The sequence below is a fragment of the Pinus tabuliformis genome, chromosome J, assembly GCF_031772625.1.
Source record: "Pinus tabuliformis cultivar Carrire ecotype Pingquan chromosome J, CPIR1, whole genome shotgun sequence".
NCBI lineage: Eukaryota > Viridiplantae > Streptophyta > Pinopsida > Pinales > Pinaceae > Pinus > Pinus tabuliformis.
Window position 1 is genome coordinate 579,589,192 of NC_142295.1, and position 18,222 is coordinate 579,607,413.

The 18,222-nt window shown below is 41.1% G+C and overlaps 1 protein-coding gene across 5 annotated transcripts in view; it reads right to left on the reverse strand.

The window, feature by feature from the left end:
• LOC149228306 (tRNA nucleotidyltransferase cca2-like) overlaps positions 1-14,317 on the reverse strand; it is a 315,926-nt gene extending 301,609 nt beyond the window's left edge. For 2 of the 5 annotated variants that reach the window (XR_016247860.1, XM_089378145.1), the window contains exon 1: positions 13,798-14,315. Coding sequence is in view for 4 of the 5 variants with exons in the window: in XM_089378145.1 (XP_089234271.1) it covers positions 13,798-14,169 (372 nt within the window). In the remaining variant the exon portion in view is untranslated. Of the gene's footprint in view, positions 1-13,797 lie in introns of all 5 variants that reach the window. The other 3 variants (XM_089378147.1, XM_089378146.1, XM_089378148.1) reach the window with 2 other exon arrangements.
• Positions 14,318-18,222: the final 3,905 nt, after the last annotated feature.

Consider the following 18,222-nt stretch of genomic DNA (forward strand, 5'->3'; position numbering starts at 1 on the left):
TTTCTCAATCAACAACAGGCAGGACAACTAGATTGGCAAATGATTCAAGTAGAGCGTTTGAGTGACTACGCTAGGGTGACGCAGGGCCTGCACAGAGTTGGTTTAACGGCTAGCTTTTCAGAGGTAATCAAGTGCTGGGATTACTTGGAGAGAGAGTAATTTCCCTCAGAGAATTTTTGCCAATATTCCTCTTGAATAGATTTGCGTGTTTGGCGATATTTATTGTACTCAGAATTTCTCACTGTTGCTTACTAATACAAACCCACAGTTGCTGCACCAGTTTTCCCAAGTTGGTTTTTTTGGGGACTTTAGTCCAAAATAACAGTGTCATATTTTTTGTGTGCGCTAGTATTTTCTCATATTCCAGTTTATCTTCCGCGGCATTTTTATTTGTGAAGATTGCAGTGTAATTAATTCGTTGTTGTCATAGCAATAAACTGTTAATTTAATTAACAATTAGAAGAATTAATTCCATTTGTTGCAATAAAAATTTAAGCAGGTGAAATTTTCACATGGTACCAGATCGATTTTGATCATACGGGTAAGCTCAAGAGCGATAGAATAAATTCGTTGTTCAGAGGGAGCAGCAAGACAAATTTTTGGGGTTGCGTAGTGCCTAGCCAGGCAGTGCGAATTGTTGGGCAATTTGATTTTTCAGTGTAGGTTGGCAGAAAAATTTGGCTTGCCAGATCGAGTGATTCCAGCAGACAGAGGGAGTAGCAATCCAGTATTTTCGCTGAGCAGATTCCTTGTTTGGACGCAAAAGTGTTTTGCAGCAATTGCTAGAATAGAATCAACGTCGGGTGGAAGAGAAAGTGCACACACAAAGGGAATACCTTTCAGAGGATTTCTAGTTAAGAATTCCAATAGTTCCAATTGTAGCAAGCAGTTGCTGAAAGCATATTTTCTCACTCCAAGAGGGAGTGCAAATAGCAAAGCTAGCAACCGAGCAGGAGAAAGAAGGAGATTTCCATCCTAATTTTTTAGTTTCACAAATTTTGCAGCTTTTCAGAGATGGTCGTACAAGATTAACAGAAGAGGTTGTGCGAGTTAGCCAGAATGCAGATTTGGGCAGCAGATTGACTTCCAGTTACAGGGGACAAGTGTCGGTGGAAGTACAAGGTGTCTAGTGCGAGCTGCAAAGCGAAGAAGGGCCCGAGTGAGGGATAGGTGGAGAAGAAGAAAAAGGACCTAAGGTCAAGTGCTTCAGGTGTGTCGAGTTTGGCCACTACAGTATCCAGTGTCCTCTCAAGAAGAAAGACAAGCAGGAGAAGCATGACCAAGCAACAGCATCCACTAAGATAGATAAGTTGTCCTCCAGGCTGGAGGAAGACTCCACCATGATTACAGTTATACCTCCAGGAGTGAGGTGGGCGATATGGAGTTATAGTCCCAGAGTTGGGCAAAGGTTGGGCAGGGTCCATCGAGGTGTCTTCCTCATGGATCATTACCTTGCTACAGAGGCCCACAATATTTAGTAGCAAGATGGATCAGTGTCAGTGATACAGTGAGATTCCAAAGTGACAGTCGCAGACTAGTTGCAGTCAAGTGCTGGGAAGCGCAGATGCAGTGTTGACAGCAGAGCAGGTAGCTTGGTGCAGAGTTAGCAACAGCGCAAATTCTTCAGTGGACAGTGCAGAGGCTAGTGGCAGTCAGATGCTCAGGAGACAAATGCAGACAAAGGCGCAGTTGGTTCAGTATTTTGGATGCTTCTCAATTGCAGTAGCAGAAGCACCAGATGGGAGGGAGTTGCAGTGCAGATGCAGAGTTGGCAGCAATATAGCAGAGTCAGCAGCAGCACAAATGCAGCATCAGAGTTGCGCAATGGTTGGTGGGTAGTGGCAAGCAGTCACAGTGGCCAGACATCAGCAACGTATGGAGGATGATGCAGAGACAAGGTGTTGGAGCAGTTCAACACTAACACACCTTCCTCGCTAAGAGTGTGTTAGTTTTTGTAGCATCGAAGGTGTTCTAATCTCGAGACTTTGTGGAGAGGCTAAAACACAAGAGTTCTCCAAAACCCAGAAATCGTTTCTGGAAATTCCACCTAGAAGTGTCTTAATTAGATTCTTAACCAATTTTTAAATATTTCCTAACTCTAAACTTAGGAAAACTAGTTAATTAATCAGTATTAAATGAGAAATGTGAGAATTATATAGAAACTCACACAGATCGACAAGGAAATAATCTCAGCTATTGATTAAGATTTAATCTTGGTCATTGGAGTCCCACAGTGAGATTATAAAAAGAAGTGGATGGGTAGATGGAAGAACACACTTGTGACACTTGAGATCGATTTCCTTGGGCAGTTCGATTTATCCAGAGAGCAACAGCAGTTGCCGAAAGCATTCGAACCAAAGAAGTGAGGCAGAGAGGGGCTGAGAAAGTGAATCATGTTAAAATTGGCAACTAGGGCCAAACTCCATGTGCGTCACCTTATTTATGGCAGTTGATATTTTATTGGATTCCTCTCATCGAGAGGTGTAGGATTGATCTAACGATCACCCGATTCCCACATGTATTCATGGAGATATTAATTTATTTGTATTTCTTGACAATTTGTCAAAGTTGGCCAGCAAGCAAAACAGTGTTTCACACCCCCAGCTTATCCTCAATGTGGCATATAAAGGAGGAGACCTTGTGGCATTATGGCACTTATCTCATCATCTCATTCCTCTCTCTCCTACACTGATTGAGTATGCGTAAGAGGAGGAAGACGCTCACACGTGGGAAGAAGGAAGGACGCAGGTCTGATCTAGGGCAACATTGACTAGGGTTGACCGTGGAGCAGCAAGGTTGTATTTTGACTGCGTTGACCAACGAAGAGGACTATTTGACTGTGATTTGGGTTGAGCAGCCTCTCCTAGGCTAGCCGCATTCCTGGGCAGCAAAGCGTTGCCCTGTTTGACCATATATTTGACTAGCATTCACTGTTGAAGATTGACTAGCGTTGACTGCTGTTTGACCTTCATTTCAACACCGTTTTGGGCTGCCTGTATGTTAAAATTGGCAACTAGGGCCAAACTCCATGTGGGTCATCTTATTTATGGCAGCGGATATTTTTCTTGGATTCCTCTCATCGAGAGGTGTAGGATTGATCTAAAGATCATCCGATTCCAACATGTATTCATGGAGATATGAATTTATTTGTGTTATGGGACAATTCGTCAAGGTCGGCCAGCAACCAAATTGCCCCCACTTGTGCTCAACGTTTTAGTATAAAAAGAGGTGGCTTGCTAGTCATTTTCACACACTCTTCTTGTGATCTCTTCCTCTCCACTTGTCTTTGGGTTTTGGTGGGAGGAGAGATCCTAAGAGATACGTTGCCCTAAGAAGAGTTGCCCTAGATGTTGCCATGGGTAAGAAGGATCTACGCAGCTCCTAGAAGATGATGCCCTAGCTCTACGCATGCCCTAGATCTAGAACACAGTCAAGGTGAAGCCCTAAATGCAGTCAAGTTGAAGCCCTAAATGCAGCCATGGTGGAGACCTTAATGTTGCACACGCTGCCTTATCTAGGCCCTTAAAGAGATCCCTAATATGTTGGTCTTATGTGTCGTGTTGGTGCCCTAGACGTAGTCCATGGAGGGAACTTATTCGCAGTTAAGGAGGACTGTTTAGGAGGGTTGTTAGAGGTTGTTTAGGAGGGTTGTTAGAGACTGTTTAGGAGAGATGTTCGAGGCTATTTAAGAGGACTGTTGGAAGCAGTTTAGGAGGGTTGTTAGAAGTAGTTAAGGAAGACTGTTAGAGGACTTGGTTGCTGTCCTAGAGAAGCTCTCTGCAGCCTGAATATGAAAAAAGCCTAAACAACCATAGCCTGGCTGCTTTGCTAGCTTGCAAGCCATAGCAAGCAGCTAAGGCTGATAAGTGTAAATAGTTTGTAGCATATTGGATGTTGTATGTGCAACATAATGATATATATTACAGCAAGCATGGATGAGGGTATGTTGGATGCAGCATGGTGTTAGAGACAGCATGTTTAGCTGTAACAATGATTAGTGCAACATGATGAATGGTGTAGCATAGTGCACAATGATAGTGGTGCAGCGTATAGGTGACAGTAAGGATGGGTGCAGTGTAGTGCAATATGGTGCAGCACAAGTATGGGGCAGCACAATGGTACAGCATGGTGATGATGGGCATGTAGATATAGCAGCAGCATGATGCATTGCAACAGCTTGTTGATGATGAGTACAACATGATGATGTGGTACTGCTTAGTAATGGGAAGCAGCATAGTGATTAAGAGCAGCTCAATGATTGGGTGCAACGCAGTGAGGGGTGTAGCACGATGATGAAGTGCAGCACAGTGATGGGTGTTGCATGGTGATGGAGTCACCTTGGAGGATTAGTTGAAGCAATATGCCTTCACTTGAGTTCAAATCAGCTACCTCATGTGCCATCTTCTTAGAGAAGATCTCTACTCTTATTTAGCTAAGTCAAAATGTTGACTTCTGATGTATATGTACTATCTCTCTCTCTGTTGAACTATTGAAGAACATATAAGAAGAATTGATCAAGGGTTTCCCCACATTGGGATTTGTCCCTGGGAATTGATCAAGGGTTTCCCCACATTGGGATTTGTCCCTCGCTGGCACCACATCTTGTGTCCTCTTGTATTTGGCTTGTCTTCTACGATTTATGTTTATGTTCTATCTGCATTTTACTATCATGCTAAATGTGATTGCTAATCTAGAAATGATATTGAGCTAATATGGAAAATTGAAGTAAATTTGCTATCGGCATAGAACATACCTAAAATTAACACTATACTTGTTGTTGGAGACCGAGTTGACTAAGGTTGACTTGAGGTCATTGTTGACCTATTTGACCAGCTTTGACTTTGTTGGTTAGGGTTTAGTTGTTGTTGTCATAAAATTACAGAATTGTGTAATTGTACTATCTCTCTCTCTCTCTGCTGAATTATTGAAGAATATAAGAAGAATTGATCAAAGGGTTTCCCCGCATTGGGGTTTGTCCCTGGCTGGTGCCACATCTTGTGTCTCTTGTCTTGGCTTGTCTTCTACTGTTTACATTTATGTTCTATCTGCATTTTACTATCATGTTGATGTGATTGCAATTCTAGAAATTAATATTGGGCTAATAATAAAATTTGAAGTAAATTTCTCTTAAGCATAGAACATACCCTAATTTAACATGGTATCAAAGCTGAGGTGAAGACAAAGCCCAAGCAAGAGTGAAAGAGCAATCACCAAAGACAGTTGGAAAGGTCAAAAGGCTTCATGGGTTCCTCATCCCACTTCCCAGCCGAAGACAAACTCTGTGAGAAATTTGACTATTACGGATGGAATATGTCTCTTGATCTGACATTGGAAGAGCAAGAAGTGTTGGACTATGTGAGGGGTAGAATTATGAAGCTTCCATCAAATGCACCGGCTACTACAAAGAACAAGTACACTAAGGGTGAAGTCAAAGCGAATAAGATTATTCGAGACTCAATTGAGAAGTGTCTGGTGGCCTACATTTCCGAGTTGAACACCTCCAAGGAGATCTACGACAGACTGATAAGCTTGTTTAAAGTTAGTGATGCAAATCAAGTTTTGTTCCTCAAAAATAAGCTGAAGGATATTAAGAAGGGCAAGGACGAGGATATTCAATCCTACTTCTTAAGGATCACTGAGATCAAGAATGATCTCCTATCGATTGGAGAAGTCATTCCTGACAGGGAACTAACTATCACTACCCTTGGAGGGCTCCCATCTGAATGGTATATATTTAGAACCACTCTTCTCAACAATGATCGAATTCTGAGATTTGAAGAATTGATGTCGAGATGCATTCAAGAAGAGACAAGGATGGTGGAGCAAGAAATGCCTTCAAGCAAAGGCAACCCCACTGCTTTCTCCTCTCATGCCAAAAGGAGAAATAATTCTGGGTCTAAAGGTCATTTCAAAGGAAAGCCTGGATCGAAGGGTGGAAGGAAGGGAAGATGCTTCGTTTGCAATAAATTTGGCCACTATGCGAGGGAGTGTCCAAATAGAAAGGACACATCACATGATGATGATCAAAATCACTCCAAGGGCAACTCCAACCACAATCAAAGGAATGGCAGGTTCAATGGCAAAGGAAAGAGGAATGTGGGAAATCAAGGAAGTGGTCAACCCTCCAAGAAAGCAAGGAACTCCAAGTATGAATCAAATGTTGTTAACAATAAGCAAGATGAGTATTATCTGATATTGGCCCTCTCCACTACCTCTCCTCCAGACTCGTTGGGCAATTGGCTTATTGATAGTGGTGCCTCAAGGCACTTCACTGGTTACAAGGAAGCTCTCTCTAATCTGATAGAGAAGGAGACAAACTTGGAGATTATTCTTGGAGACAATTCCACCTATCCCATAAAGGGTGTAGGGAATGTTACTCTTCAATTAAATCAGGGTAACACAATTCATTTGCAAGAAGTCTTATATGTACCTGATCTCAAGAAGAACCTGGTGTCCATTTCGGCAATGGAAGACAAAGGCTACAAGGTAGCATTCATCAATGGCAAGATACATGTTTGGAAAAAGAATTTTAAAGATGCTTTCACTCTTGGGTTCCGGGTTGACTCTTTATATCAAGTTGGAGGAAGTCCGTTGGGAGTCATGTCTTGCGACACATCTCTACAGTTTGAACTATGGCATCGGAGGTTTGCCCACCTTCATTATAAGGCTTTACCTGATGTGAGACAGATGGTGACAGGGATGCCTGAGTTCAAAGTAGAGCATGAAGGTGTATGTCTGGGATGTGCCAAAGGAAAGCTCAAAAGGGGACCATTCCCCTCAAGCCATAGAAAGACTTCCGACATTTTGCAGTTGGTTCACTCCGACATATCTGGTATGATGCTTGTGAACTCTTTGGGAGGATATCTATATTATCTCACTTTTACAAATGATTATTCTCGCAAGACTTGTATATACTTCTTGAAAAAGAAGGATGAATTGTTCCCCTGGTTCCGTCACTTCAAAGCCTTGATCGAGAATCAACCAAGAAGAGGATCAAGATTTTAAGGACTAATACTGGGACCGAGTATGAATCCAATGAGTTCCATGACTTTTGTAAAGAAGTTGGCATTAAGAGGGAGACCACAACACCATACACTCCTGAGTAGAATGGTGTGGCTGAAAGGAAGAACCGTACAATTATGGAAGTTGTTCGTTCCATGCTCCATGATCAAAGGCTTCCGAAGTTTCTATGGGCCGAAGCTACGAATACCGCCGTATATGTTCAAAACCGATGCCCTCATCAAGCATTGGATTCCAAGACTCCCAAAGAAATGTTCACTGGTAAGAAACTTGATGTCTCTCATTTTAGAATTTTTGGAAGTCCTGTATATTTTCATGTGCCGAAAGAGAAAAGAAGCAAATTGGGTGCATCTGGAAAGAAGGGAATCTTTGTGGGCTATAGCGAAAATTCTAAGGGCTATAGAATCTATGTGGTTGGTCAAAGGGAAGTCGAAATAAGTCATGATGTCACCTTTGACGAAGATATGGCTCTTAGCAAGGTTGACAATCTTCCTATTCTAAGGAAAGATAAAGAAGCTGACACCAGGAAGCCGGATGAGAAGGAAGATGAAACAATGCCCGATGTTGAAGAACCTATGGATCCTATTGATCCCCCTCCGCAAGAGCCTTCCTCTTCTAGGAAGAGGCCCTCATGGCTTAGGGGGACTCTTGAAGATGCCGAGAGACATATTGCACCCAGAGGGACTTTCTGTGAAAGCAAGAAGCCAACCAGGTATCAGGGATACTTGACCATTATGAGCACCATCATTCAAAACGAGCCTACATCGTTCAAAGAAGTTGTAAAGCATCAAGTATGGAAGGATGCTATGAATGAAGAATACGAGTCCATCATGAAGAATGATGTCTGGGATGTGGTCCCCAGACCCCAGGACAAAACAGTTGTCACCTCGAAATGGCTTTACAAAATCAAGCATGGAGTTGATGGGAGTGTTGAAAAGTACAAGGCTCGCTTTGTTGCTCGAGGCTTCTCTCAAAAGGAAGGTGTAGATTATGATGAGATATTTGCACCTGTTGCCCGATACACCACCATCCGCTCGATCATAGCCCTTGTTGCTTCGCAAGGATGGAACCTACATTAGATGGATGTCAAGACCGCGTTCTTGCATGGTTCGATTAAAGAGGAAGTCTATGTGGAACAACCTGAGGGGTTTGAGATTCATAATCGGGAATCTCATGTATGCAGGTTGAAGAAAGCTCTCTATGGGCTGAAGCAAGCACCCCGAGCTTGGTATGAGAGGATCGATAGCTATTTGATGAAGTTGGGATTCACTAGGAGTGAAGTCGATCCGAACCTTTACTTTAAGGTTGAAGATGATAAGCCTCTCATACTGGTGTTGTATGTTGACGACCTCTTTCTGACAGGTGCAGACCCTCTCATTCACAAATGTAAGAGGGAGTTGGCTTCCGAATTTGAGATGAGGGACCTAGGACTGATGCATTATTTCCTAGGGCTAGAGGTTTGGCAAAAGCCAGGACAAATTTTCCTATCTCAAGGAAAATATGTGGTGAAGATATTGGAGAGATTTGGTATGGTGGACTGCAAGCCCGTGACTACCCCAATGGAGCTTAACTTCAAGAAGTTATGTGATAGTGTTGTCGGACCTATGTTGGGAAATGCTTCTGAGTATCGTCAACTCATAGGAGCATTGATGTTCTTGGTGAACTCCCGTCTGAATATATGTTTTGCAGTCAACACGGTGAGCCAATATAATATATATGGTTGAGCCTCATCACTCACATTGGATTGGTGCTAAGAATCTTCTGAGATATCTTCGGCACACAATCACTCATGGACTAAGATACACTGCCGGAGATGTGAGGTTGCATGGTTATTCCAATGCTGATTAGGAAGGCAATGTGGTGGATCGAAAGAGCACTTCCGAGTGCTGTTTCTCTTTGTGTTTTGCTTCGATATCCTGTATGAGTAGGAAGCAGAAGTCGGTGGCTTTGAGCACCGTTGAGGCCGAATACATTGTTGTGAGTATGGCCTCTTGTGAAGTTGTCTGGTTGTGGAAGCTCTTTAGTTTGTTGTTTGGTCATACGTTGGATACTACCGTGATCCTCTGCGACAACCAGAGTGGGATTCGTTTATCAAAGAATCTCGTATTTCATGATCGCTTCAAACACATCGATATCAGGTACCACTTTATGTTAGATATGGTACAACGAGGAGCGATAAGGCTCCATCATATTGGCACTGATGAGCAGGTCGCCGACATTCTGACGAAGCCCCTAAGAAAGGTCAAATTCTTGCCTTTCTGAGAACGACGAACAGTCGTGGAGAGAACTTCTTGGAGAAGAGCACCATAGGGTGAGTGGTTCAGCCTTCCCCTAGTGATTTGCTATGTACAGGACAAATGGTTCATCCTTCCCCTGTGATACCCCGTGGCGACATGTAGGCAAGATGAGAAGTTCATCCTTCTCCTGCTGAGACATCCTACCCATGCAGTCTGGGACTCATGGGAAGTACCTCTCATCTGGCCAATGAGTAGGGAAATGAGGATAGGGACCATAGTAGTACCGATGGACGCATCATGTATCTACCATACTCCTTATGCTAGGATGACATTGATCTGGGATCAATTGGAACTGACTTCGGGTCAGTAAGAGTGATATAACTCACTCTCTTTTGGAACTGATTTCGGACCAATAAGAGTGGTATGACACACTCTCTTCATTGGGACTAACTTTGGGTTAGTAAGAGTGCTATTAGACAATTAGACACTCTTTTATCTGGGACTGACTTCAGGTCGGTAGAGGATGGTATGATACATTCTCAATCACTTTTTCTTCATAGTTCAGCAAAGCAAAGCAATGCAGGGCAGTGCATTTGATGGCAGAGATAGTACCGACAGACAAATGGATTAGCAGATGGAGTTCTCCCTAGTTGAGAGGGAGTGTTAAAATTGGCAACTAGGGCCAAACTCCATGTGGGTCACCTTATTTATGGCAACTAATATTTTTCTTGGATTCCTCTCATCGAGAGGTGTAGGATTGATCTAACGATCATCTGATTCCGACATGTATTCATGGAGATATGAATTTATTTGTATTTCTTGACAATTTGTCAAGGTCAGCCAACAAGCAAAACAGTGTTTCACACCCCTAGTTTATCCTCAACGTGGCATATAAAAGGAGGAGACCTTGTGGCATTATGGCACTCATCTCATCATCTCATTCCTCTCTCTCCTAGTCTGATTGGGTATGCGTAGGAGGAGGAAGACACTCACACATGGGAAGAAGGAAGGACGTAGGTCTGATCTAGGGCAGCGTTGACTAGGGTTGACCGTGGAGCAGCAGGGTTGTATTTTGACTGCGTTGACCAGCGAAGGGGACTGTGACTGCGACTGCGATTTGGGTTGGGCAGCCTCTCCTAGGCTAGCCACATTCCTGGGCAGCAAAGCGTTGACCTATTTGACCATATATTTGACCAACGTTGATTGTTGAGGATTGACCGCAAACTTTGACTTTCACTAACTGTTGTTTGACCTTCATTTCAAGGCCGAGTTGACTAAGGTTGACTTGAGGTCATTGTTGACTTGTTTGACCAGCTTTGACTTTGTTGGTTAGGGTTTAGTTGCTACTGTCATAAAATTACAGAATTGTGTAATTATACTATCTCTCTCTCTCTGCTGAATTATTGAAGAATATAAGAAGAATTGATCAAAGGGTTTCCCCGCATTAGGGTTTGTCCCTGGCTGGTGCCACATCTTGTGTCTCTTGTCTTGGCTTGTCTTCCACTATTTACATTTATGTTCTATCTGCATTTTACTATCATGTTGATGTGATTGCAATTCTAGAAATTGATATTGGGCTAATAAGAAAATTTGAAGTAAATTTCTCTTAAGCATAGAACATACCATAATTTAACAAGTTCGGAGGAATTTTTCCAGTTCCGAAGAGTCAGAAAGAGGAGGTCGATATTTTCTCGAGGAGGCTGCACAGAGGCAGCGTAAAGCCTCAAGTGGGCAATTTGATCCCGCTGAAGAGGAAGACGCCTCAAGTGGGCAATTTGATCCCGCTGAAGAGGAAGACGTTTTCAATTCCAGAGGCCAAGAAAGTTTTCCCGAGTCCTGGAGAGACGGTTTCTCAATCAGCAGCACGCAACACGACTAGATTGGCAGTTGATTCAGGCAAAGTGTTTGAGGGACTACGCTAGGGTGACGCAGGGCTTGTGCAGAGCTGGTTGGACAGCTAGCTTTTCAAAGGCAGTCAAGTGTTGAGATTGCTCAAAGAGAGGGTAATTTCTCTCAAAGAATTTTTTGCCATTATTCCTATTGAATAGATTCGTCAGTTTGGCAATATTTATTGTACGCATAATTTGTCACTGCTACTCAATAATAAAAACCTTAGTTGTTGCACCGATTTTCCCAAGTTGGGTTTTTTCGGGGACTTTAATCCAAAATAACTGTCATATTTTTGTGTGTGTATGCCAGTATTTTCTTAGATTCCAGTTTATCTTCCGCAATATTTTTATTTGTGAAGATTGCAATGTGATTAATCCGTTGTTGCCATAGCAATAAACAGTTAATTTAATAAACAGTATAATAAGAATTTCAGTAGGTGAAATTTTTACATTCCTCAACTACTCTATGGAAAACCATCTCAAATTCAAGTGAAAGTAGCCATTCATTAGGGGCAATAACCATAAATGCATCTAACTGGACCATACTTAACTGTTAAGGGCATAATAATACTCCAAACCGAGATCACCTTCAAATATCTAACTAGACCAAATCTCGTAAAAGTGGTTCCTACCTTTGTAGGGGTGGCCATGTAATCAACCCTATTAGGTGCTTCCAGCCCCTAAGGGGAGGAGGTATTTCCAAGGTCAACCCTTCAATCCATAGGTGTCACTGAGAATAGGTGACAGCAGAGGGGATGCCAAGTGCCATGGTCAAGGGACCAACTAATGGAGGTCCACATCCTGAGTTGGGACATGCCATGGTCTGTTATGATGAGATAAAGCATTAAGTGCTCAAGAACCGGGTGATGGCTAATGAGGGCATAGAGCTCATGCTAGGCTTTTGCCCACGCACTAATGTGTCCCAAACATCTTTTGCATTTTAACTTTTCTTTTTCTTTTGGTGTGGCCATCTTATGCTTTTTCATTCTTGTAGTTGCATCAACCTCCAGGGCAAAGTTTTTCAGCTCTATTCAAAGATGTGGATGTGTGAGTGTCAAATCCAAATGAACCAACGACAATTAACCCAAAGGATGGACACGCTACTTCAAATCCATGTCTTCCAAGTAGTGCCCCTCCTATAACCCTATGGCCTTAGAAGAGGTCCCACTGGACTAGGGCTAAAGACTAACCCCCCTGGTTAGGTGAGAGAACAAATTTGCAGTCAAGATCAGCCAATCATCCATATCACCCATTTATCCATGTTAGAATGTCCAAAACATTAAGTAAAAGCACTTAATTGCAAAATGGTTAAAGTACCTACCAAGTGATAGCCCACATTCATTCAAGAAGAATGGCAGATGGTGAGAGGTTAATGACCTAAGCAGATGGTGAAGGAATGTAGCATATCACAATCACTGAGCAATGCATAGGGCTGCTGGCTGGCTGGCAGACCAAGATAGGAGAAAAAATCCTCCGATATGGCTACCCATTTTGGTGGGTAACAGGCAAAAGGGGGTGTATAATCTATGATCACCCAGCAGGATTATTGATGCCATTATTTTTCATCAAAAGAAAAAAAATTCCCATGGTTTCCTTAGTCTGCTTCTGCCATCAGAATATCAAAACAGAAGCTTTCTCATGCCATTATTTTTCATCAAAAGCAAAATGTTCCCACAGTTTCCTTAGTCTGCTTCTGCCATCAGAATATCAAAACAGAAGCTCTCCTTGGTTACTGCAAGGGAAGCAAGTGCACCAATTGAAGAGGGAATTACAGTTAAGAAAGACATTTACAGATATTCAGACGGATTATTACTGGAGGGATGAGACAACTAAAGCTTGCAACAATTCAGGATACAGTTTATAAAGGAGTAGAGCACTTCCACTCACAGTCAAGTGCTCCTGTAAAAGCCTAAAGGCAGCCAATCAATTCCAAACTATTCAACGTGGTGGATGTTGAGGAAGCGGTAGAGCATACATTTAACTGTTTATCATACAACAATCATCAGCTTTGTGTTCTGTATGCTTGAAAATAATATAAAGCAAATTAGTTTAGTAGTAGTTGAAACCCATATAAAGGAAAATAATTTAGAAGCAGTGGAAAGGAACTTAAATCGTGATAATTAGATGTCCAGGATTGATAGGAAAATCCAGTATAAAAACGGCAAGCATTTAGAGAAAAAAGAGTGAGAGAAATTTAGTGTAAAGCTGGAAATTGTGTAAAGCCATTAAGCTTAGGCATCAAATATAAAAAATTTGATGTCTGGGGAAGAACCGGGAGGGGGGGTGTGGGGGGAAGGAAATAGGGGTGGTGCGAGACCACCTTTTTACAGTCGGCATTGACGATATAATCAACAGTTGAAGCGGGGAAAAACGGTTACATGCATGTGTTTCAAAATTGAAGGAAAATATTATATATTTCAAGCTTATCCAATGAAGCCAATGGCCCAATTATAACTATCTTGAAATAGGTTTCAAGCCAAAAACGATGTTCGATCCTTCTCTAATCTCTATTAAAACTCTCACTCTCGTATTCTATGGCTTCGAAATCTAACTCATGGAGGGTTATATTCAACAGGCCTACTTAATTTAAATTCTGATTGTCGGTGCACAGAAAATCTGTTGCTGAATTTTAAGGAAAGCACAGAAAATACCTTATCACGAACCCAACCTCCTGCGACGCGGAGTTGTGTTTGAAGATTGAACTGGCGCAGCACCTCCTTTAGTCTATCGAATATTTTCTTCTCCAGCTCTGTTAACTCGATGCTTTCCTTCACACTGCTAGCGCACACCATTCTGCTCATCCCCTTTCTGCTACCCTCTCTGCCACAGATTAGTCCTTTTGTTCTTCTTCTTCTGTATTTGAGATTTGAAAGAGAAGAATAATAATAGGATTCTGATGCAAATGTGTTTTTGAGAAAGTTGAAGGAAGGAAGAATATTTTTATGAGATGGAAGGGACGGGCACAACAACGACGACCGTGCTCTCACACTAAAACTCAAACCGAAACCCAAACCTCGGCCCATTCCTTCTCCTCCATCACACCACGCGCCCACCAACAACCATAACGAAAACCAAATCCACACACAGCGAAATTTTATGACTATGGCGCCTTTCAGATGGTAACAGTTGCTACGTTTTGAGTATAGCTTATACGCATGGGACCGAAAAGAACGAGAAAGCTAGAAAGTGGGAAACGTTGCAACCTTGAAATAAAATTGAGGATAATAATAATTATTATTTTAAGGTCAATTAATTAAGAAATAATACAACGGAATAGGGTTAAATCACACACGAAGTTGATTGATGGTGGGTTTTTAGATGATTGATGATGGTGGGTTTTTAGATGATTGATTCCACACTCTATAGCATGACATAGGGTTGATTTTGTTAGAGTGGAAATTTAACTTTTGTAAATGGTTTAGAATTATTTTGGTGGTAAAGTTAAATCTAAAAAAGTGTCTTTCATATGATTTTTTTGGTGGTAAAGTTAAATTTAAAAAGGTGTTTTTCATATGATTTATAGAGATGGATAACAATGGAAAAGTGTTATTAAGAGTGGTTAATTTGCAAGGTGGGGATGGTCTATTGAGGGAGTTTGTTATAAAGCTTCTTTTATATGTCAATGATATTGTATTGATTGTTAAATCGGCCCAGGGATTACACATGATAATAATAATTATTTTTAAAATAAATAAAAACATTTAAAGTCAATTAATTAATAAATAATATAATGGAATAGGGTTAAATCACACACGAAGTTGATTGATAGTTGGTTTTTAGATGATTGATTCCACACTCTATAGCACGACATATGACTGATTTTGTTAGAGTGGAAATTTAACTTTTGTAAATGGTTTAGAATTATTTTGGTGGTAAAGTTAAATCTCAAAAAGTGTCTTTCATATGATTTATAGAGATGGATAATAATGGAAAAGTGTTACTAAGAGTGGCTAATTTGCAAGGTGGGGATGGTCTTCTGTTGGGGGAGTTTGTGATCAAGCTTCTTTTATATGTCGATGATATTGTATTGATTGTTAAATCGGCCCAGGGATTGCAGATGCACCTATATGCCCTTGAGCATTTTTGTAAAGCAGTGGGGACACAAGTCAATACCAGCAATACCAAAACAATGATTTTCTAAAAAAAGGAAGCAGAGCCAGTGTACGTTCTTCTTTGAAGGCAACATTCTTAAAGATGTAAATGAATACAAGTACCTCGGGATTGATTTCAGCAACAAGCTTAATTGGGAGAACTGCAGAAAGAAGAGAATTTTAGGAAGGTGGAAAGCATTATATACTCTTCAAAATAGATGTAGGGAGGCAGAATTATGGGATTAGAAAACGATTAAAGTACTTTTTGGGCTCCTAGTTTGTCCAGTGATATTATATGGGTGTGAACTATGGGCTAGCAGCGTCCCTGTCTCAAAATGGAAGCAAATTGAGAAATCCAAAAACGTTTGATCATGAGCAAGTTCAAAATAAAAAGTTTGGTTCCTTATGAGATAATGTTGAGTGAAACAGGAACAGCTCCCATCGAAGCAATTATTATGGTGCGTGGTAGCTAAAAATAATTGAGCAAATGGGAGTAGGGGGATGGTCTAAACGTATCTTCAACGAAGGCATGAGTGAAAGAAAGAAATCATGGATGAGACAAAACAACAAATGGATGCAAAAATGAAATATTTACCTCAATGTTTGTCCCACAAATACAAGAAGTTAAAGAATTTTGTTATGGAGAAGTTTCGTAAGCGTATATGGGGAAAAGAGTTGGGTAGAAAGAACAAATACTATGTTCAGGAATTCAACATCAATTGTGATCTCCAACAAAAAGAGTACATTGGAGCTAGCATTCCATAGAGAGCAAAGATTATTATTGCTCAATTAAGAACTAACTCGCATCAACTTTGGTGCGAAACAGGTCTATGGAAAAGACCTAAAGAAGCTTGGGAAGAATGAGTGTGTACTTTTTGCACTTTTGGGGCAGTGGCATTTGAAAAACATTTCATTTTGGAATGTGATGCTTTCATAGACATCAGAGACAATTACGACGATATGTTAACATCGATCCCTTGGCATTGTCTTTTCAATGAGGGGATTGTTAGAAGGTTGGGTCATCTCATCATTATTTTGTGTAAGAAAATGATTGAATTGCAAAAGGAGAAAAGCAGGGAGGTTGGTGGTCACATAGACTATTTTTAGTCTCAATGACGTTAAAACTCCATTCATTCATTCTTAAAAAAAATAAAATAAAATAAGAGAATTGATAAGATCTAAGATTTTTAAAAGACGGAAAGGGAATTGGAACTTTAAAAAAGGGTTAATTAAAAAATTACTGGAAAGATTAAAAATATAAAACATAAGACATGGATGACAAAAGTTTGAAAACTATAAAAGCAAGTGTAATAGTTGTTATGCAGCATAGTCCTTGTCTCTACAGCATTTTAATTGATTTTTTTTTACATAGTGTTTTACCGGTAATGACGTATTCATTTTCCAATAATAAAATAAATTAAATAGTCCCATAAAATGAGCTAAGCTCCGCACAATAGGCTATAAGCTCTCCACAATGAGCTAAGTTCCGCACAATAGGCTATAAGCTCCACACACTGAGCTAAGTTATAAAAGCCTTTTCCCACATTTACCCACTTTCACTGGTTTGCCCAGGGTAAACATGAGCTAAGGGTCACTATGATAAGACTCAACCTCCTATATGACCTTAAGGAAATGGAGTCGACAACTTAAGACCTTACTGACTTCCCTTAGGTGTTATAGGACCTCCAGGAGCTACCCAACCCCTCTAGGTGTCCAACCCCCTGAGCTAACTATCTTTTTCATTGACCTAGAGCCTCAGTCACTCCCTTAACAAGGCCTTCAACCAACTGTAAGTCTATAGTCGCTCCCACAAGCCTGCTTCTCAACGATTGTGGACTTTTCCAGTCAGATCTGTGCTTGCGACCCCAAATTCTAAGCCACTATTTCAAGGCTAGGACTTTGGTCTCTGCCCAGAATTTAATGAAACTTCCCGAAATAATAAATAACATAGAAACAAAGCTTTTAAACCAAAACTTGAACAAGGACTTGACCTGACCCCTCCCAACCAAGACAAACATTTCGTCAAACACTTGGTAAACATGCAACCTACAGGTCATGAATGCATATCTGAACACAGGGATCTGAAACTTATCTGAGGTTTAACAAGAAGGACCAATGCATTCTCACAATATTTGTCATAACAGTAATTAGGTCATGCATTTATTAACCAGACATTCATAAATTAAAATGTGATAAGAACCATACTTAGATATGTCAAATAATCGTGCTTATAACCATCATATAACCAGATAGATAACAATGATAGAACAACCATTAAAGCCACATAATAATAAGTACATTTACTTATCAAAGAGAAGAGAAACTTAGCTCTTATTAACCATATGAAAAATCCAACCAAGTCAGGGACTTCCACGTACCACCCGACCATATATTGGGCTGAACCAAATCTTTCTTTCAGTCAATCACCCCCGTGCCATATTACAAGCATGAATGTGGGATCTCATGGGATAAACCAATCCATAAACAACCAAGGTAATCCAGAGCTTAAACCACCTCCACCCTCACGATACCGTGATCTCACCTAAACCGACTCCGAGATCACAAAACCAAACCGAGCTTGGATGCCTCGGAATTCCTTCACCATCGCTTGATGGATTTTCCTGTCTCTACCCACCTGTTGAGGGCTTCCCGAAGAAGACCATATCCACCCCCAAACCTTGGGATTTTCCTGAGACTACCTCACCGAGATCCAAAACCTTCCAGCAATCCAAATCTCAACGAAGAAAGAATCCCATCACAACATGGCTATCCATAAATGGCAAGGCAAGGCTAAAACAACTATTGAAACCCAACAAAACCCATGCCAATGGTAGCAAATGAACCAAATACACACATGCACTTACCATGCATGTCAAAACCAACTAGGGAATCATGCATGCAACCTATTACCTGCAAGTATTCCTATTGAAGTTGATTGACCCAACCTTTCCTTTGTTTTCCTTGTCCTTCCTTTACTTTCCTTAT